Here is a 21,792-nt window from a genome sequence, read left to right on the forward strand (position 1 = left end):
CCCTGAACACCCTAGAAATGAAAACCCTTAACTCACATTTGACAGTAAATAGAAAGCTTAGTTCAATTAATGTCAAAATTACATTTTAAAAGAGTAAGCTTGATTAAAAATGTGAGAAGCACATCACCTGCAAGTATCATAGGAAGCCCTCAAACTGCAATACAAGGTACATCAGAATTCCTGAGCTTTTATAATATGGTGTCCCATATTATTGTGTTATTGTCTTAACACCCAAGACAGTAAGAAATGGGTGTTAAGAAGGGAAGAGTGCTTCCGATAGAGCTCTGAATGGCTCACGATACCTCCGCAAAACAATAGTCTTTAGACGGTGCTCAAACCCTCCAATCAAATCTTCTCGTCCATTACCTCCTGTCCTTTATAAAGGAGTAGTAGTGCCCTGCATGTGCCTGGCCACTGTGAACAATCACACCAACAAGCTCATAGTTTTCTGTAGGGGCAACTTTCTTCCTTGGGGAGCCTCCGCCTCCTTGATCTGTGTTTCTACCATTGTCCCCCACTTCCGAGGATGAGTCCTGGCGAGCCATCCCTGACACAGTGTAAGGTTCCATGTTCAGCATCCAGGGAAACTGTATGAAGAGATATTTCACATTAACTATGAGATTATATTGTGTACCTGTTTAGTGTAATTTTATGAGAATGGTATTAATACTTCCCATATTGGGAACATCAAAAGAAAACATGGTACTTCAACTTTTTATCTTTCTGACACAGAAGTTAAATAAAATGTCGTTACGAAGGTTTTTGCTCTTGCTTCCTGAAAGGACCCTGACAGTGTCAGAGACAAGGAAAGCTCTACGGAAACATACTTATTTTCTGTAGCATGATCATGTTGTAAATGTACCATGTACTCAAAATCCCTGTATCAAAACGTGGGGAAACGAAGGGAGAATGAATAGGAAGACTGAGAGTCCACTCCACTGTCCACTCCACAAAGCAGCAGGGTGGGGGGGTGTATGCTATACAGAAAAGTTTTCTTACCCTTATTTGTTCATCATATTTAATAGAACGTCCACTCTCCCAGTCAAAGCCAAATCTCATCAGATGAATCACCAACAGGCTAGGTAAAACCTTAATGCATGTGCGCTTCACTGTAGTTCTCTTAAAAAGAAAAAAAAAATACCACCTCTATCTATATACCTCAAGCATTCTATAGAATTATTCTATAGATGCACAATTCCAGCTGTCTCAAACAGATGCACAACGCAGAGGCAGGATGACCATAATACGTACAGACAGGGTACTATTACAGGTATTACAGAGTTTGTGCAGTGGGCTGGTATGTTACAGAACATTTCACCATCCTTCTAAATGTTCAGTCTACAATATGAGTTACAGGGAACAAAGAATGCTATCTGCATGGATTAATGGATTTAACCTTTTGAATATGTCTTCAGCATAGAAAGTGTTAAGCAGCATCTAAGCATGGCTTCTGTGAACCATGTAATGCTTAAGGAAATATCAAGCTACAGCTGAGGCTTCTTTCACATATGTTAAGAACCAATACCTTTTCTTTGCACTTTTCACAGTAGTACGCATTGCTTCCTTCCAGAACTTCTCCTCTAACAAACTGATCCAATGATATTTCCAGACTTTGACATGAAGTCACACCTAGGTTGAGAGCCATGAAGGCTTCCTCACGCTCATACCTAAATTTAAGAAGAAAAATAGTCAAGGCATTGACAGAGTAGAACCTATCCAACTTGCATTAACAAGACATAGGAAAGAATACTGTGTTTGCCCCATAGCTATCAACAGCTGTGATGCTCACAAAGGCATATATGTCTCTACCTTCTTGTGCTATTTTGACCTACATATTTTAGCAGTTATGGGAGCGCATAACTTGGTAACTAATGCACTAAATTTAACATTACCTGTGAGGACAGTCCTTGCAGATCTTCTGATCAGAGAAGATTCCTTGAAAAGTATTCTTAAATATTTGATCTCTTCCTATTTTCTGTTGGAGATACAAGGTTAGACATCAGTTGGATGTATTGCAGAGTGAAAGACCATGAAAACAACAGGAATTTTAAACTTCTGAATACTATGTAGGTTATAAAATAAGCCAAATGGTGCTCTGCCTTCTTTTCTGAAGAACAAAGAGAGAAAAGGTACCAGGGAGATGCATATAAACAAGGAATGAAATCCCTGAGATTTTTACCTTGAGGTACTCATCCATTTGATCTATAAGACTGGTGAAGAACTCATAAGCATCCTGTTGCTCTCTAACATAAAGTTCCTTGTTCCACATCTTGAAAATCTATATAAAGTATAAATATATATATATATAAGAAGGTGGTTATTCCATATACATATCACTAAAGAAAGATATTTTGAAGAGAAATTTGTTATTTTTACATGTTTTGACTTTTTCAAGTAGAACTTACTTTATCTCTAGAAACTCTACAATGAGAAAAGTCTGAATAAATGACTACTTGTTAAGTAGGAAAGCTGTATATTCTGAAAAAAGAAAAAAAAAGGTGTAATACCTTCCAAAAGTTCTCAGGTACATAATACTGTAGCTTGCTTTCCATCAAATGACCAAAAAGAGACTGAACTTGATAGAACACATTGTCATCTGGATTGTCTGTATCATCATCAATGGAAAGCAAGGCCTGGAAGAAAACAAATAACCTTGTAAAACTGGTTCTTGGCAAAATTATTACTGTAAGTTGTCATGATACACAGCACAGCAACTTGTAATTTCTATATTTGTTGTGTGTATACATTTACGCACACACATGTACATACACAGTTTTATTTTTATTTAAACAATTCATTTACAAATGGTGCTAAAATGAACTTGCAGTTCAGGTGACAGTAATTCCAAAAAGAGAACTTTACTGGATGTTGAACCAGTTACCTCTGGGAGACCAGGCTGCATATATAGCTGCTGGAAGACGGCATTCATGTAACAAGTAGCACCACCGTTCTTCAGTCCCACAAATCCTGAAACGGAGCGACTATCCACTGGTGGAAGATACTAGAATGACAAACACATTTTTTTTTTGTCGCAGTAAGTTATAAAATGCATAAGACTCCAACAACATACTTATAGCTTTTATAATCACCTTTATATGAGCTGTTAAGAGAAATTTAATCGAAAGCTGGGAATATAAATTCTGAAAGATATTAAAGAGCTACACCTGATCATTTACATATTTAACACTTTGCACAAAGCTGTTAAACATGGCCTAAAATATCTCTAAATAAAGCGGTGATATTTAGGAAATACGTCTTTCTTATCCAGATAATAACTGGGAAAGACGCACTGGTATTTGCTTTGAAGAAGATCAAATGGGTCTGCATTTACTACTGTCTGCCTTTTGTCATTTTAAATTGAAGACCATGGAAATTTCACGAATGGAGGGAGCAGTTCAGTAGATCACACACAGTACTCCAAACCACGCTAATACAAACCAAAAACGGCTTCTTACTTACGTCAAACTCCTTGGTAAGTGCAGGGTCACACTGGTGATGCATAGAGAGCAGCTCTTTTGTAATAAGCTGGAGGTTGGAAGGTGAGCTATCAGCCAGCATTACTAACACTTCATAAGCAGCTAATCGGCTATCTGCTGTACTGCACCTAAAAAGAAAACCACATTTGAGATCTGTTTTGTAGATAACTCAATTATTTCTAATTCCAGAAAGCCGGATTACTCCGAACAAGTGACAATTAATGATCAAAAGGAACACTTTAAATGATAAAACACTCCTGAGAGACTGCAGAGTGCTATTTTTTCTTTCTTGGGGAAGGGGAATGGGGAAGAAAAGAATCAGAAAAGCAGCACCAGAAACACTCCTTTCAATAAGCCCCCCTTACTGTCATGGAGACACCTGTTGTTAACGTTCAGTAACAAGGAAAAGTGCCCTAAAAAGGTGGCACAGACAGACGGATACTGTCTACCACTGTAACACTGATGGAGACATAATGACTTCTTTACGGGGAGATACGCTTTGAAAGAGCTAGAGCAGATAACTTAACTTGCTACAAGAGATGACCTTAGACCTGAGCTGCATTAGACCAGTACAAAACACTTCTACTTAGCTCTTTTCAATGCATCAAACAACCAGGCCCTTTCTTCTAAAGGCCACAGAAAAGGCTTTATTTACTTTAAGCAAACAAAAGAGCATGCTTGAGCTGAACTACAATGGAGCAAGGCTGGGGAAAAACATTAAGGTGTAGCAAGTCCCATTCAATGGAGGGGTTGCCAAATGCTCCACCAGAACCTTCTTTAGGGGTTGTGGAAAGGCAGTGCAGATATGCCTCACCCAACTCTAACACCCACTAGTCAGTGTAATATAAGCAATCCAGCTGCAGCAGCACCGACACCCACATGAGCTTATTTACCCACCCCTTCAGGTACTGTATGGCAATAACAGAAGGCAGGTGTGACAGGAAAGAGAAAGCTCTTTTTTCACTATTTGATATATTCTGGGCTACTATCAGCTATCTCAGGTGCAAGAAGTCTTGCTCAGCATTAGCCTTTTACAGGAGGCAGTTCTTTTGAAGGGAAAAAGAACACAGTGGAACTTTTGAGATTCTCATTTACAAGGGGCTTGGAAAGTTAATTTCCTGTTCACGCTCCAATTTAACCAACTTCCCAAGTGATGGTGAGCTAAAGGAGTGCTCTCTGGACTCATGAAATCAGCACTTAAGTTGTGCTTACAGTTCATCATTGATCTAAAACAAAGCACAGACTTTAGAAATCCAGAAAAGCAAAGATTTGGGTCACATGAGAACTCATAAAATGCCATTTGGACATTTTTGTAGGAAATGTATAAATTGGAAAGGTATGCTCTGGAGAAATGCTCCAAAGTGGGTATTAACTCCTAGTATCTGTAGCCCCAGTACAACGTTTGCATTCATGAGAACTAGGAGAAAACCCAACATGAACAAAAAAGCAATTTTTACTTTGGATGAAAGTCTTGCTGACTGATTGCAGCACTGCCTGCTGGAGAATGGCTATTCAGAATAATCCTGGATGCTCGGAAGAGGAAATCATCCAACAATGGCTTAATCAAAGATGAACCTGTAACACAGTAATCCACGTTACTGTTAAAAGCTGACATTATCACCACAAATGTCAAAAGGTGCTCCAGAACAGCAAAATCACTTAATAGCACCACATCAACAAAAAACATAACCAAATATTTTATCAGATATCAAAGGTACAACAAAGGCATGGTTAAAATGACTCTATAGTTCTGTATCACTTCGACCGATGCATTATAATGTCTTCACACATACTGTTTACTGATCATCTGCTAGGGCTATGCAGAATTCACCCTAGTCTAGTCACTTTAGAGTAAAAAAAGAATACTTACCAACCATTTCCTTCTCTGCCCCACAAAGCGAAAGGAGAGTCTTGATGAGCCTCAAATGTCCTGCTAACAGGATGTTATCAGCTTCACTGGTCTCACACTCAGCTGTGCGGTTGGGTTCAAAATTGTCTAGCCAGGTGATCTCATCTTCTAACATGGCAGCTGGGCTTATCTTTAGCTGTTCCATTTCTGATGCTGCAAGAGAAAAAGAAAACCCTGAAAAATTAACAGCTCTATAAATGTAGAATATAAATACAAAGGATTTCAAACAGTTTGTGAATGGTCTAGTTTCCCCCACAATGTGTACGAAGTACACCTTCCAGAAAAGGAACTCATTTCACTTTCCAAAAGGAGTGAGCTGCCTTGCTGATACTGAACGCCAAGAACAGTCCCTGCCAGGCACTAACACAGGACAGCCGGCACACTGGCAGGTCACACCGAGTTCATGGTGGTGTAACCTTTTCAGGAAGGCAATTCTACATCTTGTTTACAGAAGGAAAACATGCTTGGAAGCTGCAGTCGGAATGACATGTGTGCCTGTATATACTTACATGTGAGGTCATCCAATAACTGGCATCTCAGGTCAAAGTATTCTGTACACTGGGACAAAAGTCTGAAACCGGTACAAAAAAAAAAGGTTTAATTTAAAAATCATAAATGTTCTTCTAAGCAGTTGCCTTTAAGTTCTGTGTGCTCTGTCCAACTAATCCAAAATAGCACAGCTATCTAGGTATGCTTCTGCCTGCATAATCTGCAGCTTTTAAAACAAATATTCCTTCTCAACAGCTGCTTCTGAATGTTATGAATAACATTTAGTTCTGCTTTCTTCCTTCACCTCATAACAATTTTACTTTATCAGACAACAGTAAAACAACATGTTTTAACTTTTCAGTTACTCCTCTATTCAGATTCCTCTAGACATTGCTGTTTAGAGTTACTGTTAAATTCAACAACCTTTGGCCAGTCAGGGATAAGTTAACAAGACTGACACCTACAGTCTTTAGAGGTGTAATGGGTAACAGGAGCAACAAGAAATCAGGTGAAGTCATGGGTCCAGACATCACTGAAAAAGCTGAAGCCTTCTGGATCTATGCATTAGTATCAAATAAATTCAATGTTAATGTCATACATCCCATGGCCTCTACAGCTCCAGGATTCCAGCCAGGTTCTGACTGCCATGACCACATCCTACAAAGAGCAGGCCTATTTAGCAATTACCACCTCCTGGATGGGAAGTCGAATGAGCTGAACTGTAAGAGTTCACAGAGGAAGAGTTGTACCTTGAGAATTCAGCTGTATTTCCCTTCAATTTACATACTTCCAAAACTATCTGGGGCATGACAGGGATGTCCACTTTTGACAGACTTGCAAAGTCCTAATCCCTTGTGCCTCAGAGCTTCCACAGCGCTACTCATTTAGAAATGTGAGATTTGCTTCCTCGGTAAACAGGCATCTGACTTACCTCTGGTTGATTCCTCTCATGATGCTGGTTGGTGACCAAAGAGGCAGCTGAGCACCAAGAACAACGCTCAGGAGAAACTGGTTTGGCTTTTGAACATCTGGGTGAGCTGATGTGTCTGTCTGACTGAGGGTGTACAACTGGTCACAGGCAACACGACGAATCTGAAACAGTGTCACCGTCAAACACTAGCAGTTGCTTAAAGGTTGCAAAAAATACACTTCTGTTTCGTTAGAAATCTAACACAAAAAACAGACATTGAAAAGCTTGTGTAAACCAGACTATGAGCTCTGCTCCCACCAGCCAGGGTTTCTCTATTTATAGGGATTTAGCAATCTACTTTCACCCCTGAGCTAAAGTCTCTGATGCTTTATCAAACACAGATTATAAATTCAGATAAGGGGGAAAGATGCAATGACTTCATGCAAAATACATGAGATGCAATGAAATGAAGTAAGCGTGACTTGAAAAATCTCTAGATTTTAGACTATCCAGAATAAACTTAAATCACAAAGAATGAATTTTAGGAGGGTTCTGACATTTGGAAGAACTTTTCAAAAGTTCAGAAGAGTCCATTAAATCTTACCCAAATCTTTTGAGATGAAAGCTACTCGGAACTTTCCCTGAAGTACTAGTTTTACAGCATTCGTGTCACCAAAACGAGAGCATTTTTCTTAGACTATCCACAACACAGTCCTGTACGCCTCATGGATTAAACAAGCCTAAAGAACGTCATACTTCAGCATTTTCTATCAACACATCACTAGATGCTGGAATTACTAACAATTATACAAAGGTTATTCATTCAAATAAAAAAAAAAAGTGGGAATATTTATAATGAACAATTTTATCTTCAGACCATATTAAATGATCAAAGCGTACACATTCAGAAGTGTAACATCTAAGAAGTTTTCAGAGAAAGACCCCCACCTCAGCACTTGGTGATCCAAGCAGTATGTCAATGATGAAGTCGGCAACACAAGGCAAATTGTAAAAAGATCCTAGAACAGAAGAGTACCAGGCTATCATTTAAAAAAAATAATAATTTAAAATAAGTCAGTTACAGTCTTGCATTAATTAAGATACCGTAGGACCTAGGGGACATCTCCCCATCAACACTGCAAAACAATAACCACTATTTGCACATTTCTTCATCTCCTTCCCTCCTCAGAGACTGGCACCACATTATAACAACATTTTCCTTCGCCTTCCACAACCACCAATGTTTACGCTTCCTGTACACAAAGGTTCAAGTACTAAACAGTAGCTAAGCAAACAGCAGCACTTACAGAATTACATACTTCAAAGCCAGCGCAAATATTTATATACTGGCAATAAGTCAGCTTTCTCAAAACATTTCACTAAGGCACAGCACTACAAGTCTTGTTTCATGACACCTGTTCTTCAGTCCTGGAAAAAAACGCCCTGTATTTTTAAATTAAATTCCGTGGTTTTAATTTGAGCTTACAAAGCTAGAAGTTCCTGAGGGTTTTTTTGTACTTGTCTGTCTCCAAAAGCCTTCCCCCACCGCACTTATATTCCAAATCGTGACTAATCCAATTCTATTTTATACCTAGCTGCTGACTGCGTAGCTGAAGGCAGGTTACTAAGAGAGACAAGGCTTCTCCAGCAATCAGAGCATCTTTGGTGGATACGGACTGTTGTCTCACACAGATACCAGCGTGCAGGGCAGTTGGCTCTCCTTCGCTTCCTGAGCTGCAATTACTTCCTGCATTAAGAAATGAACAAGTGCTGTAATCCATTACATTTTTCAGATGTTTTCAGCTTCTGGTCAGTTCCCTGAAATTTAAAAAAAAACTTCTCCAAATGCCGCGTCTCCAAATGCCGCATGAATGTACAGCATTTTGCTCATATTTGTGTAATTCAATCGTATAATATCCCGAATTGGAAGAGACCCAAAAGGATCATCAAGTCCAACTCCAATGAATTCAGCTTCAGGCTTGGAAAGTGTTCAATTAAGAATAAACCGAGTGCTTTCTTCAGATTGGTTTAGAGACACAGTTAGCCTACCTGAGCTGCTAAGTCTGTTTCGAATCCCAGCAGGAAATAAAGTGTTGCTTTCTTTTATTGGCTGACTACTTCCCACAAGGTCCAGTCGTCCCGCAGCAGCAGCCCAAGAGAGTCGCATGAAGCAAGCCACTGTGGAAGTGAAATCGTTCACCTCCATAGTCTGAAGGAGTAAGAAAGAGCAGTTACTTTCGTGACATTCAACAGCTTTTGTTAATCACAGGGATAAGAGGAATGTATCTTCTGGATCACGTCAAATTGACATTTGGATTTGTTTTCCTCTCTCTTCTCTTAGCAGGCTCAAGGGCACAAGAGTCTGTTCCCAAGTAGAGATTAGTATTGGCCCCTTAATAGGAACCAGTTAGTTTTTACATTTTCCCACCAGAGTAAATATCCGTTTCACCTATCTGGAGTTAGACATGCTGATTTCAAACACATTGATCCATTTGGTAAGCACTGCCCAAGAACCTAACGCAGTATTACTTGTTATATTAACTGTGAAGTTTCTTTCAACTGGACTCAACTTTCAAATGGGTTGAGTTCTTGTCAGAGTAGACTGTTTTAGTAAATAGCCAGTCTCAGATTAATTACACTGACAGGCCTATAAAGGAGAAAAACAGCGTTTTCTTAAAGTATTGAAAATAAAAATTCCCTCCAAATTTCTAATTCAAAGAAACATGGACTATAAGTCACAAGTTCAAGCAGGAACCTTCTCCTTTCTATTCACATAAAATCAGTAAGAATTTAAAAAAAATCTTAGTAAAAATCTTAAGAGTTAAGTGTGACTGAAAATAAACCACAAGTAAGATTTCTGTGTAGATCTCTTTCTGGTAAGCACTTTTGGGATACTGCTTCCCTTTGTACTACCAAATAATTTCTGAGACTATGTTAAAATTGAGATCAAGATCAGGAAGAGAGACTGACAGTCAGGATTTTCAGAGGCTTTTAAATGGAGCCTGGGCAAGAACCTGTATAAAAGGTAGACTTTTGGTTAAAAATCCAGGAGTTACACAGCTGTCACTGGAGATGACACCACTACATCACCGTAAATCATCAAACACTTCCTTACTTGTATGGCAACTCTTGCTGCTGGTATGATTTCTTCTACCCTAATGGAGGATCTATCAGACACAGAGAGCTGTCGGTAGGATGACTTCTCAGGTGTTCCACAAATGGACATCTGCCTACTTGCTTGTCGGCTGACGTTACGGAAGGGGCGCGAGGACAATGCTTCTACCCCATCTTTAACGAAATCCTCATCCAGTAAGGTAGGCATTGTCTGGCCAACAAGCAAGAACCTACATTCACAGAGCAAAAACGTCAGGCTTATTTTTGAATGTTCACAGCAAGTGAATGAAACAGAACTCAAAGTACCAATTAATCTTAAATATTACAAGCTGCACAAGCCAAGAAAGCAGCACTTTCTCTAATGAAAGGCAATTACATACCTTGCCAGTTGCAGGCAGATGGAATAGACTCCCTGTCTTGTTTCATAGTCTACTTCTGATGGGATGGAATCTCTCTGCATCACATTCACCACCAAACTTAAAAACAAATCAATAAGACAGACTCCGTTTGAAAATATTTTACATTAGGAGAGAGCTGCAATTAATTTACCTCTATCCTTCCCTCCTCCTATTGAGTCAGCTGAGTGCCAGTAAAACTGCCAAACTAGCATCTTTGGAGACTAGCATCCCCATTTCCCCCCCCTGCATCTACAGATGGAAGCTTTTTGTTCCTGCTGGAAAACGTATCAGGATCTACGGGGCGGAGGGAGGTGTGTGTGTGTGGATAGAATTACTAAGAGCAACACACACTTGATAAATCTGACACAAGCACAAGCAGTATTGCCAGGTCTTCCAGACCACTCACGCTCTGCCTCAACTCTTATCTGAAGGGTCTGAATTTTGGAGGCTGTAAAATTTAATTTGGTTCCCACTGCACAATCTATGCTTTGACTGCTTAAAACGTCCACTAGTATCTATGCAGGACATAGTGTAAGGTACGCACTTGCAAATTTGAACTGAAACACTTATACGCTAACTACCCAAATATCAACTATCTTAGCAAAAGCTACACTTCATAGGCTTATCTGTGCCTAACTTGATTTTGGGGTTTAACAACATGTACTCTGTTACATTGCTATGGCAGCTACAGTAGCTTTTCAGACAGTGAAAAATGGAAAAACAGCTTTGGGTGGATTTTTTTTCCCCTCTGAAAAAGAAGCTGACAGGTGTACTTGTGTGCTACAGTGTGGAAATCAGAAACCACACAAAACTGCTAACTAAATGAAGTGTTATAAATTGAGTCAAGATTTTGAAATCTAACCTCAAACCTCCTGCTCTGAGGAAGTTTTCACAGAAAGACTTGGCACAGTTTCTTGCCATTTCATCGTCTGCAGTTGGCATCAGCTTGGAGCTCAGTACCTATAATAAATGAATGAATAAGCACGCATAAACATCCTCCCTTAGTATTCTTCATCTGCTGAAGGTTAAAAGTATAATAGAGAAAAAAATCAATTACAAATGAAGCAATTAACAATACACTTATGCGAAGCTGTAGTCAGTAAAAAGAAATCACATTAAAAACATTCAGGACAATAACAGCTATTACAGATATTTATTCTGTAGCGAAGGGCGTTCTTGTCTCATTGCAGTTTACTTGTTAAGGGAAAGGATAAAGTACATACCCTAGCACATGAAATGTTGTCTTCAGGCTCAGTTGATGCTCCTTAAGAGCCCAAATCCTTCTCCTTTCTAGATTTTCAGTTGACGGTATCCCATAAAACACCCTACAGATGGCTTACTTATTGATTCATGGCTTCTGAAGCATAACCCTATTGCTATTACTGTTTTGTTTTGTTTTTTTTTTTTGTTTTGGAAAAGATGGTCCCGGTTATGAACATCATCACCGTGTCATCCCTCCTGTTTTAAGTCAGCACTAAACTTCACAGAATGCAATTACGCTCAGAAACATGGCCATAAGGAAGTCTGTGGTTTCTGTGGGTCGGATCTCATGTACATTTATAATCAATTTCACTTCACTTTACATAAAGAAAAAAAAAAACAACACTCAAACAAAAGAACCCCAGCCCCTTCCAAAACCCCAGAAAACCCCCAGAAGTTATTTACTTGCTTGAAAAGTCTCTTTGGCACGTACAGCCAACAATACTGTATGTGGGAAAACAAAATATCTTTTCCAGGTTCACAGGTCAGAAGAACAGTTTACAGAGTTCCCGGCCTGAAATCTTATCACAACACTGCATGATATAACCCTGAACATCTGCAACATTTAATTTTCATCTCTTTCATACGCTCTGCAAATTTCCTGTGCACATTTTTTTGGGAAAGCACTTCAGACTGGTTCTCATATTTTCAACAGATCACCACTTGAGGGGATAAAAAAAAGCACATAATCTTCTCCCTGGCAGAAATCATCTTCCAATTGGCTGACCAGACTTGAAGAGCAAGTCCACTCATGTAATCTACACATCTAATCCAATTTATTACTTCTTATCCCTTGCCAGAAAAGCAAGCAATTTACTACTTGCTTTTATTATTTTCTCTGGATTAGAAGCAGCAGATAACTGTCTCGTCATACTGTAATATAACCTGCCAGTTCAACAAGATACCCTCACTGTGATATGCATTTGCTTTCAGTTGTAGAACTTGTCGACATGTTTCAAAGACATCATCCAATATCCTTCACTCCAGCTGTACAGAAAAGGGGGGAATCCTAACACTGCAGTGTGATGACGGTGTAGGAAGATGAAAAGCTAACGTTAGCCTGCAGAAACCCAAAGGAAAGCAACAAGAAAATTCCTACAGTAATCTTAGCACGCACCGGGAATGAAAGAGAATAACTTTGCCCGCTGTTTTTGAAGCTGTTGGCCACTGGTCCTCCAGCTTCGAGTTGTTCAAACCATATTTGTAATGACTCCTTATAAACAGTGGGACCTGTGAGTCAGACCAGAAACTGTCCAGCTTCCTAAAGTGTGTAGATTACGGTGTCCTAACGACACCAGCTGAACCCTCTCACACTCTTTAAAATCCATGCACCGAACACTTGGAAAGAACCTTTTTACAGAGTCCAATCCAGGGTTTTGGCTAAAGAACTCACTCAGGAGAAAACTCTGGGGTAAAAAAATTTTATGTTTTCCACTCACTTTGCATGCACAGCTAAAACAGGCCAGAAGCTTCTGGGTAAAAGCCCTGCACATTTGGATAGTGAAAATTCTTCACAGTTGAATGCTTCTCAAAAATATTCCTCCTTAGCCTCTACAGACAGAGCATGGTAGACTTCTATAGAAAGGAAGTTAGCATTCTTTCTTTCAAATTGAATTGAGAAAACCCAACCAATCTACACAGCTCCCATAATTTTTTAAAAGAGCTAACTTTTTTTTTTAAAATATACTAAAAATCACATACGCAGAGTTTCTGGAGACGCAAGCAGGAAGGCCTGCGATGTTTCTTTGCTCCTCTCCATTAACTTCAGAACACTCTTTCCACCTTGCAAATCACAAAATGAGGGGCCTGGCTTCACAGTAAAGTCTCTAAAGGGAAACTTTTTACCCCTTCCATTCCATGTAGAATTTTTCACATACATAAAAGCAGACTATGACACGACATTTGCGTTTTGCAGAATGACCCTGTCACAGTAGAATCCTGCCCAAGAAACTCAGAATTACTTAAACCTTAGCGCTCAGAAACACAAGTAGAAAGAAGTAAATTTCTTGTCCTACCTCTAAATTGTAGAGCACTCTGAAGGTGGACATGCCTGGAGCGAAAGATCTGAAAAGGCTTTCTAGTATTGAACTAGCACTGGGCTGATGTTGGTGTTTTGAAGACAAGGATGGTGATTTTGAAGACTGAGAACTTGATTCTGATAGCAGTGTTTTCTAGGAGGAGTAAACAACAGAAGAAGTATTTTGAGACTACCACATTTTGTCGTAAGTGGCAATACATTTCATATAATCCCTGTAATAATCCTCTCGCCTCCACCTGCTTGGAAATTAAGTCAATATACTTTGCAGTAGAGTTTCAAACCCTTCACAGATTATAATCTGACAGGGAATTAAAGAAACCTGGTAGGAAAATCCTTTTTGTTAAACTCACCAAGATTAGTTATTTTTTAATCCATACCTTCCTTCCCAGGGAATCAAGCTGATCAAGAGCCTCCTGAATGGCTGGGTCAGTGGGAATCAAGAGCAGAAGTTTCCTCACTCGCAGCGTTATCCTGAAAAGTTACCACAAGTTACTTCTGCAAAATAGGGCTCAGCCACGCTGTGGCCTGGTGGATGCCTACACACTGCGAAATAAGCACCCATCCAAACTTTACAGTGAGAGTATTTCTTCAATATTTAATAACTGTTTAGTTTGCTTACCTTGGCTCCTCTAGATTGGCGAGCTGGTAAAGCATATCAAACACATTACACACGAGAGCCATGACTACTCCAGGGAGGGATTTCTCCTGAGAATTAAGGAGAAATACAAAGGTCTTTTTTCTCCCCTCCCCATTGTAAGTTATTTAAGAGAGCTATTCGCTGAAGCAGCTGACCCACATGCCAACCCATCCCGTAGAAATCCCAGCTACTTTCTAGACTAAGACAACATTTGAATTTTTACATTACCCCATTTCCCTCTTAACAATCAATTTCTGAAGCCAACTATTAGTTAGGGTTGACATATAAAGCAGATCAGGAGTGTTCTGAACATGCTAGTTGATGCTTCTTAGTTTATTTTCATACTGCGGCTTTATTAATAGTGGAAATCTTCCCCCCTGACAAATATACCATCTCAAAATTAAATCATATGGGTCTTGTTTGTCTAAGAGACCCTGTAGAGATTAATAACCACCAAGCAGGCTACAACAGGTGACAGAACACAGGGTATAAAGTCCAATCTGCACACATAAGGCAATTGTGTATTTAAATGCTTTGTTTCAATTGCACTCTGAAAGCAAAACCAGACTAAAGACTGGATGCTCACGCTGATGTGAGCAGCTTCTGTCTCATCTTACTGTACCTCTTCCATCCCAGCTGTGTCTCCCCAGTTATCAGCCCTGCAGGAAAAATCCGAGGGAAGGTTTCAGGCTATTATGCTGTACCTGTTCCATTGCATAGGACGAACTAAATACACTGCCACTGTTGCTGGAACTGGTTGAGGAATCTGCAGAGCTCCCTGATGGAGTCCCACTTCCTGATGTTTTTACTGTAAGCACTTGTTCATCAGAAAAGCCCAGTTGGTGGAGTAGTTTCTGGTCTTTGTTTACAGTTAGCTGCAAGAAAATATTTGTCATTTAGTTGTGTAAGAGAGATTCAATTTCATAAAGAATTAGAATTCTTTGTAGCTAACATACCAGGCTGTCATTGGCAAATATCTGTATATTATCCACAGGCGAATTCAACATTTTTGCTATCTTCCACCTGACGCTCCCTACAGTTTCATTGCTATGAGCCTGTAAAAATTAAACGACACTGGTTCAGTAAGTCTGCTCAAGCAGTAAATTCCAAGAGAAAAAAAGAAAAATTAAAGTCTTCCTGCTCCTCTGCATAGAGTGGTAAAGGTATTGTCCACAAAAGAGACTGACAGTATAGGACCGCAGTAGAAATGCTCCATCACTGACAATAAGCAAACAACTTCTTTTTCCTCACCCTGGAATGATGATCAAAATACATTTACTCTACAGACACTTCCATCACAGTAGCCTTATACACACTTTTAATATTTTCAAATAGAGTTTTCAAGTTGACTGGAGTCCCTAAAACCAGCTAACTCTGTTCAGTCCAGGCATCGGAAAACCCAAGAGTACCTACATGATCAACACCACATGACACACATACCTCTATGGTGAAGGTATCTTTGGTAGATTCGTACGTAACATTCAGTGTTAAAAGATGTCCATGGAAAGAAGCACCATGAGGTAGAATAGTTCGGGGAACAGAGTAAAGGTCCTACAGGAAGAGAATGATGTCAGTAAATACCACCCTTGAAAACAAAGACATTTCTATGATGGTATGTAACCAAGTTGCTAGAATTGCGTGGGTTTAAATAACTTGTACTGTTTTTAATAATACTGGAAGTTGTGTCCTGAACCTTGCCTAGTAAAAAATTACGTATCTTACCTCTATTGTTATCACATAACGCTCTGCCAACAGCAGCAGTCTCTCAATTATGACAAGTTTAGTTGACCTAGAGATAAACATTGAAAACAAAAGTAACTTGTCTCAGAGATTAATTTTCAGCGCCCATGGGTAACTACCATGCATTAGCTGTCTTCAAAAAGTTTAACTCCTTAAACTTGGAGTTAATTCAGTTGAAATTAACTGGGAAAACAGGCCAAGAAGCTTGTGTAATACTGCTTGAGGTGTAGCCAGCTTCAGAAGAAGCTTCATGTTTCTAAAGGTCCCACCCTGCACTCAAATACTTAAGCTACACACGTTCAGGTATGAGCAAGTTAAGCTAGAGGATGAAAAAACATCCTTTTCTCTCCCAATTAAAAAAACCCAAAAAACGAAACCAAACCCAAACCCTGCTGCCCCAGAAATATTACATGATTAATAGGCTGTTAATTGCGGTTTTCTTTGTGGGTGTTTTTTTTTTGTTTGCATGGTTTTGGGGGGGTTGGAGGGTGGGTGTTGGTTGTTTTTGTTTGTTTGTTTTTTAAAAGACAGGTTTTTCAAAGTCTGTTTGGAACTCAAATTGCATTGTAATTGGAATATTCAATTGAGAAACCACCAGAATATACAACTACCAATACTACGAATTTTCATAAGCACTCAAAATCATGTGGGAAGCAGCTGGGAGAAAACGTTTACTGTCATATTTATTCTTTTAAAGGCAGGCCTACCTGTAAGGAGACTGAACTGATGTTGCTACCGTAGGCATAGCAGTTGCTGTGAGCATTTTTGTAGCTCTTGTAACAGCATGTGTTAACGTTGGACCACCGAGTGCAGAGCTGGCTGCCTAAAATACAAAGCAGAGTAAAAGTGCTGGTTTACACAGTCTATTAGTATGTTCTGGTGAACAAGAAATATATGTGGAAAGAAATTTTTTCTTTAAATAGAATTATCGTAGTAATATCATCCTAATTCTAAGATACAAAACTGAAAAAGGATGTAGGTACAAGAACAATTAAAAATTGTCCTTTACCTCTAATCGTGTGTAGCAATCAGCAATGAATTTCTTGTGCAGCGACACAGAATCCTAAAGATAAAATGTACAAATGAATTACAACTTAAACCAAAATCATGGGAATTACTCATAAACTGACAGAACCCAACAAATTACACATTTTAACATGCAGAGTATCAAGGCTCTATGCATGCCAAAGCGCTTTCATGTACAAATATATACCCACCTTTTTCAATCTAGGAGTTAGATTAATATAGCTGTAGTTTATTATCAATTGAATAGCTTCATTGGCAATTTCTTCATCAGGTGACTCCATTGCAATCTTCCAAATGAAATCCATTCCTATTAATTCCAGTTTTTCTACACTCTATGCAAGAAAGAACAACAGTAAAACATGACTGGATTTCTTACACAATAGCGAGTTGAACCTCAGGAACAAAAGTCTTCCATCTGCTGGAAAAGCATCTTTTGACTGAATCTTGTAAACTTTCTTTTCCAACACGCTGCCAAGCTTTGGCACAGGGCAAAGTGCAATCAGTAGCTGCGGATTTGTATATTTATACAAGAAAAAAAAAAGATTCGTTTACAGGTGGGTAAACGAGTTCCAAAGAACACTCTCAGTCAAGCCAACTGAAAAAGGAAAAACTTCAAAAGCACCGAGAAATTTAATTGGGAATGGAATTTGGTTCACAAAGGTCAACATGGTAATTAACCACATAATAAACCGTCGCAAAACTTACTACGATACTTGGCAAAAAACTATCCGTTTGAAGTAAGTTAACTCTCTGTGATAAAGATCTAAAATGCCTATGTAAAACTACTTAACATATAACCTTTCATTTAACAAAAACATTGAAGGATCATAGAGTTAAAAGTTATTGTAGGTTAGAATTTGCATATGATAAGCCTAAATCTCTTGTAAATAAAAATAAAAATAAATATAAATAAGGAATATTTCCCTGATAGGGAAAAGGAAGAAATGCACACTAGAATTCATTATCATTAAGTAAAAAGTAGTCCACTCATTCCTCCTGCAAAGTTTTAGAAGTTACATACACCAGCTGCCAGCTACCAATTGCTGAATTTTAACTGTCATAATTCTGGTGTTGGAGCTTCAGAATTTAACAGTGTTAATGCTAGAAGGACGATCTGCATGTTAATACAAACATGACCGTGTCAAACAGCTGCTAAAGAATCCTTGTCTCACCTCCTCCCATCCCCAAGAGGCCACAGGTAGCACACGAGAATGAACTTGCCAGAACACTCACCAGCTGAGTTCCCTGCCTCTTCAGTCGATGGTCACACAGGTTCACATTTTCGAAGAAAGTCTTAAATAAACTAAAACCTGAAAGTGAAAAAAGGTGCAAGCTTTTTATTCAGGTCAGGCTAAGTTTCTCTGCTTTTCTGAAAAAAATGAAGATATCAAATACAGGAGAAAACCTTTTCCCTCTACAACCACTAAAACTCAAAGTGAGCTGTTTATAATATTGACTTACAGAACTGTTTGCATATTTAATTTGAAGGCTTAGGAAGCAAAATTCTGGTATACATTTAAAAAACAAATCTGTTGACCAAAGCCATTTTCTTACCATTCATAGTAATTTCATATGACTCTAGTTTAAGAATTTTCTCTTTGAAGAGCTGTTGCTGTACATCACTCTCTAGATCATGCTGTCCTTTTGTGAACCACTCAAAGCACATCTGTGAATGAAAGGCAGATATATTTTTACTCTGTTGTCACGGCAAATATCTTAGTTTTATGCAGCACTGGCAAACTACGTCAAATACTCCAGTAACTCATCTTACGGAAGTTTTATCTACAGCAAGAGGTTCAAAATCTAATCTCCCAGTAACCTCACACATTATACAGGCTGTATCGCAGCATTAGAGGACTTCATAGTCATCTTTCACCCAGATAATGCTGAATGTCTCTTTTATGACACTGCAAACTTGCACGTACCCCCTTTTCAAACCAGCATCCATACACCTGCAACTAGTCTCCTGGCCAAAATCCCTCCTTCAGTCAAATTTAATGTTAAAAAGTGTTACTCGTTTGTGTTTGCTACTTAAGTTTCACATGCCTCAACAAATACATGTGCTATTTATGATCCATTAAGATTCATTCTGCAACCACAGACACCAACTTTTCAAGTTTTTCTTACCTCTCGATCTAACTCACAAACATCCTGGCCAGTTACAAGGCATTCCCAGATCTCCCGGGCACGATTCCAGCCCAAATAAAGGGTGGCTTCTTGCAGAAAAAATGCCAAAAATTTTAGATGTGCCTCCAAATACTGAGAAAGAGAAAACAAAAACTCAAGCTTAAGACTTTTCTTTCTGCAACAAGAACTCTGAGCATTCTTTATTTTTTGCAAACTTAGTTGTTAAGTAACAGTACGCTTTGCAAAGCCTGGAAAACTGAAGTTGTTTCTGCAGTGAGATTTTATTTCTATTTTACACAATTTTTTAACATTATTTCTTTTTAATTACCTTTCTAAAACGGAACATTGAAGTCCCCTTGGATTTGCTATTACTTTCCTGATATTTATATTATTTGACACTAGTTACTAAGTCACAGCGACTGTGGAAAAAATAATTATCAAAACCTTCACACCAAATTCAAAGGTATGGTCTCTACAAGCGTAGTTGAACTGAAGCTGGTGGAGAAGCTGGAAGCTGCGTAAGCTTGGAGACCGGAGGTCCTGGGGTGCAAATATCTAGCTCTCGAGCAATTAAAGACTTTGCTAAGAAACTTGTAGATTGTCATGCTTGCCCACCCTTGCTCTATAATACAGTAACAAGGCTACAACATGCCGTAATAGAGAAGTGCCAGAACTATAAATAAAAACTAGTGTAATTAGTCACCAGAGAGAATATACATACCAGTGAATTCCAAAAATGAAACATCACTTAATCTTACGCAACTCGGTCAGTGATACACTACACCATGTTTTCAAAAACCCAGGGTAGTAGGACATTCAGGTTTCAGTACCTCCCGGTAAGTGTATCGGCCGTCCACTAGTGTTGCTCCGACAAGCCCTCCTGGACCTGCTACCGATGCAGCCAAACGGTGGCATGATATTAAGCTTCCTGTCACCAGCTTCACTATTTCAAAGTTTTTCTTTAAATCTTGAATAATGCTCTTGGCAAAAAAAACCAGAACAAAACATTGAGGAAAGAGGTTTTTAAGAAAATACCTAAACAGGCACGTGCACACAGCAGTCTGCTCCTCTACAGATGTGTTTCTTATCAAAAGGAGTAACATCACCACTGCCCCCCACCAAGAGTCATCTCGCTCTCTTCCAGGCATCCAAAGCCCCCTGACATTAGTGTTTTCAGCATGTGCTGAAATACACACGCTGCAGATTGCAAGCCAAGTTCCACACCTCCACTCAGCCACTGTATAACACATGTGACTTGCTGGTATTTTAGTCTGTTTTCCAAGAATCAATGTCAACTGAATTACAAAGCAGCTGGTTTAAACATTAGCCATTGTTCATTTCTAACCAGACTCATGCCTGTTAATTATTCTACAAAAAGCTCAGAATAGAACAAATTATTCCTGACGCAGGAAACAGATTTATACATATATATACATGCACACGCAAATGGACAGCACACAACACAGCAGATCTACCTGAACGGTTTGTTTATGCTACATCACTAAACTCTACTTGTCAAAGTATTTTTGAGTTTTTTTCCCTTTTCACTTCTAAATGCAAACTTCCATGTTCTACAGAAGCAGAGCCAAGCAGACGTAACAAGGACTTCAAAAGTCATCTCAACATATAATCTTACCTTGTCTTGCTTTTGGTAAGTTTGCTTAATAAACGAACGTGTGATTTCATGGAGCTGACGTAATGCTGGCACCACCCACACAAATTGAGGATTATTGTGCTGGGATGACTAGTAGTAAAAAAGTAAGGTAAAAAAGGAAAGGTAAAAACAATTACACAGGCGTACAAGCTCAACAACAGATTAACTTTCCTCTTAGACTTCTAGAAGCCTAATGATTTCTATTAACGCTGCTGTTCGAAAACAACAGCTACTAGCTGTGAAGGCTTCAGTTACTTGTTCCTGGTCCCTTTCCAAATACACTCAAGGTGCCCTTCTTGGCTTTCTACTAGAAGTCCTTTGACACACACATATGCCATTTTGCTATCCTTAATCGTTAAGCCCAAAGTACCACCTCCCTGCTAGAGAACATGCAAATTAAGTAGACAAAAAGAACTCAGTTGCACCAGGGAGAGATGATAACCACCACCGTCCTCAATTACAGGAGATAAGCAGGCCTGTTAGGTCATCAAAGGGCAAATCCAGTCAAATGATGTTACTTATTGCTAAAGCAAGAATAATAGAAGAATGAACCTGAAATACTATGAGGGTTAAGAGGTAAGAAGAAATTTCTGATTGGTGCTGCAAGGAGCCCTCTGATAGGAAGCAAAGGATACTTAAGCTGCATTTTGAAAGAGAACCTACAAAGAATAACCCTCCTACCTCATTGTTAGAACTGCTCATCACTTTTCTGGGAGGCTTCATTTTCTGTAAAGTTTGACCACACAAACCAGTACTGAGGTTGCTTGTTCAGAGAAGTGATGTCTGGTTTAAATACTGACAACAACCAATACCACCTACACACTTAGAGAGATTAAAGTAACCTGCCCGTAACAGAGAGCTCCCTACTGAAGACTCCCTCATGCATTTGAGAATACTGCCTTAATATTACATTCCCTCCCAGTTTACGTCTTCATTTCCCCCAATGAAGGGAAATAAGAAAATGATGTATTTTTAAAACACCTGCTGTATGGTTACCCCAATCCCCTCCAGCCT

At 39.1% G+C, this 21,792-nt stretch overlaps 1 protein-coding gene across 3 annotated transcripts in view; it reads right to left on the reverse strand.

Moving 5' to 3' along the window:
* The window catches only part of USP24 (ubiquitin specific peptidase 24), a 65,656-nt gene that overhangs the window by 17,262 nt on the left and 26,602 nt on the right, over nucleotides 1-21,792 (reverse strand). For 2 of the 3 annotated variants that reach the window (XM_054211397.1, XM_054211400.1), the window contains exons 16-49: nucleotides 21,460-21,504; nucleotides 20,761-20,868; nucleotides 19,955-20,104; nucleotides 19,125-19,256; nucleotides 18,552-18,663; nucleotides 18,231-18,307; nucleotides 17,189-17,329; nucleotides 16,981-17,034; nucleotides 16,679-16,794; nucleotides 15,954-16,020; nucleotides 15,672-15,782; nucleotides 15,188-15,286; nucleotides 14,936-15,106; nucleotides 14,214-14,299; nucleotides 13,972-14,065; nucleotides 13,572-13,727; nucleotides 11,159-11,256; nucleotides 10,279-10,374; nucleotides 9,900-10,128; nucleotides 8,834-8,993; nucleotides 8,376-8,531; nucleotides 7,733-7,803; nucleotides 6,806-6,966; nucleotides 5,895-5,956; nucleotides 5,347-5,538; nucleotides 4,934-5,051; nucleotides 3,460-3,604; nucleotides 2,882-3,001; nucleotides 2,508-2,633; nucleotides 2,180-2,278; nucleotides 1,893-1,975; nucleotides 1,526-1,667; nucleotides 1,000-1,119; nucleotides 367-587 (exon numbers count right to left, since the gene is read on the reverse strand). In XM_054211397.1, the coding sequence (XP_054067372.1) occupies nucleotides 367-587; nucleotides 1,000-1,119; nucleotides 1,526-1,667; nucleotides 1,893-1,975; nucleotides 2,180-2,278; nucleotides 2,508-2,633; nucleotides 2,882-3,001; nucleotides 3,460-3,604; nucleotides 4,934-5,051; nucleotides 5,347-5,538; nucleotides 5,895-5,956; nucleotides 6,806-6,966; nucleotides 7,733-7,803; nucleotides 8,376-8,531; nucleotides 8,834-8,993; nucleotides 9,900-10,128; nucleotides 10,279-10,374; nucleotides 11,159-11,256; nucleotides 13,572-13,727; nucleotides 13,972-14,065; nucleotides 14,214-14,299; nucleotides 14,936-15,106; nucleotides 15,188-15,286; nucleotides 15,672-15,782; nucleotides 15,954-16,020; nucleotides 16,679-16,794; nucleotides 16,981-17,034; nucleotides 17,189-17,329; nucleotides 18,231-18,307; nucleotides 18,552-18,663; nucleotides 19,125-19,256; nucleotides 19,955-20,104; nucleotides 20,761-20,868; nucleotides 21,460-21,504 (4,118 nt within the window). The remainder of the gene's footprint in view (nucleotides 1-366; nucleotides 588-999; nucleotides 1,120-1,525; nucleotides 1,668-1,892; nucleotides 1,976-2,179; nucleotides 2,279-2,507; nucleotides 2,634-2,881; nucleotides 3,002-3,459; nucleotides 3,605-4,933; nucleotides 5,052-5,346; nucleotides 5,539-5,894; nucleotides 5,957-6,805; nucleotides 6,967-7,732; nucleotides 7,804-8,375; nucleotides 8,532-8,833; nucleotides 8,994-9,899; nucleotides 10,129-10,278; nucleotides 10,375-11,158; nucleotides 11,257-13,571; nucleotides 13,728-13,971; nucleotides 14,066-14,213; nucleotides 14,300-14,935; nucleotides 15,107-15,187; nucleotides 15,287-15,671; nucleotides 15,783-15,953; nucleotides 16,021-16,678; nucleotides 16,795-16,980; nucleotides 17,035-17,188; nucleotides 17,330-18,230; nucleotides 18,308-18,551; nucleotides 18,664-19,124; nucleotides 19,257-19,954; nucleotides 20,105-20,760; nucleotides 20,869-21,459; nucleotides 21,505-21,792) is intronic. The other variant, XM_054211399.1, reaches the window with a different exon arrangement.

The sequence above is a fragment of the Rissa tridactyla genome, chromosome 8 (assembly GCF_028500815.1).
Source record: "Rissa tridactyla isolate bRisTri1 chromosome 8, bRisTri1.patW.cur.20221130, whole genome shotgun sequence".
Classification (NCBI taxonomy): Eukaryota; Metazoa; Chordata; class Aves; order Charadriiformes; family Laridae; genus Rissa; species Rissa tridactyla.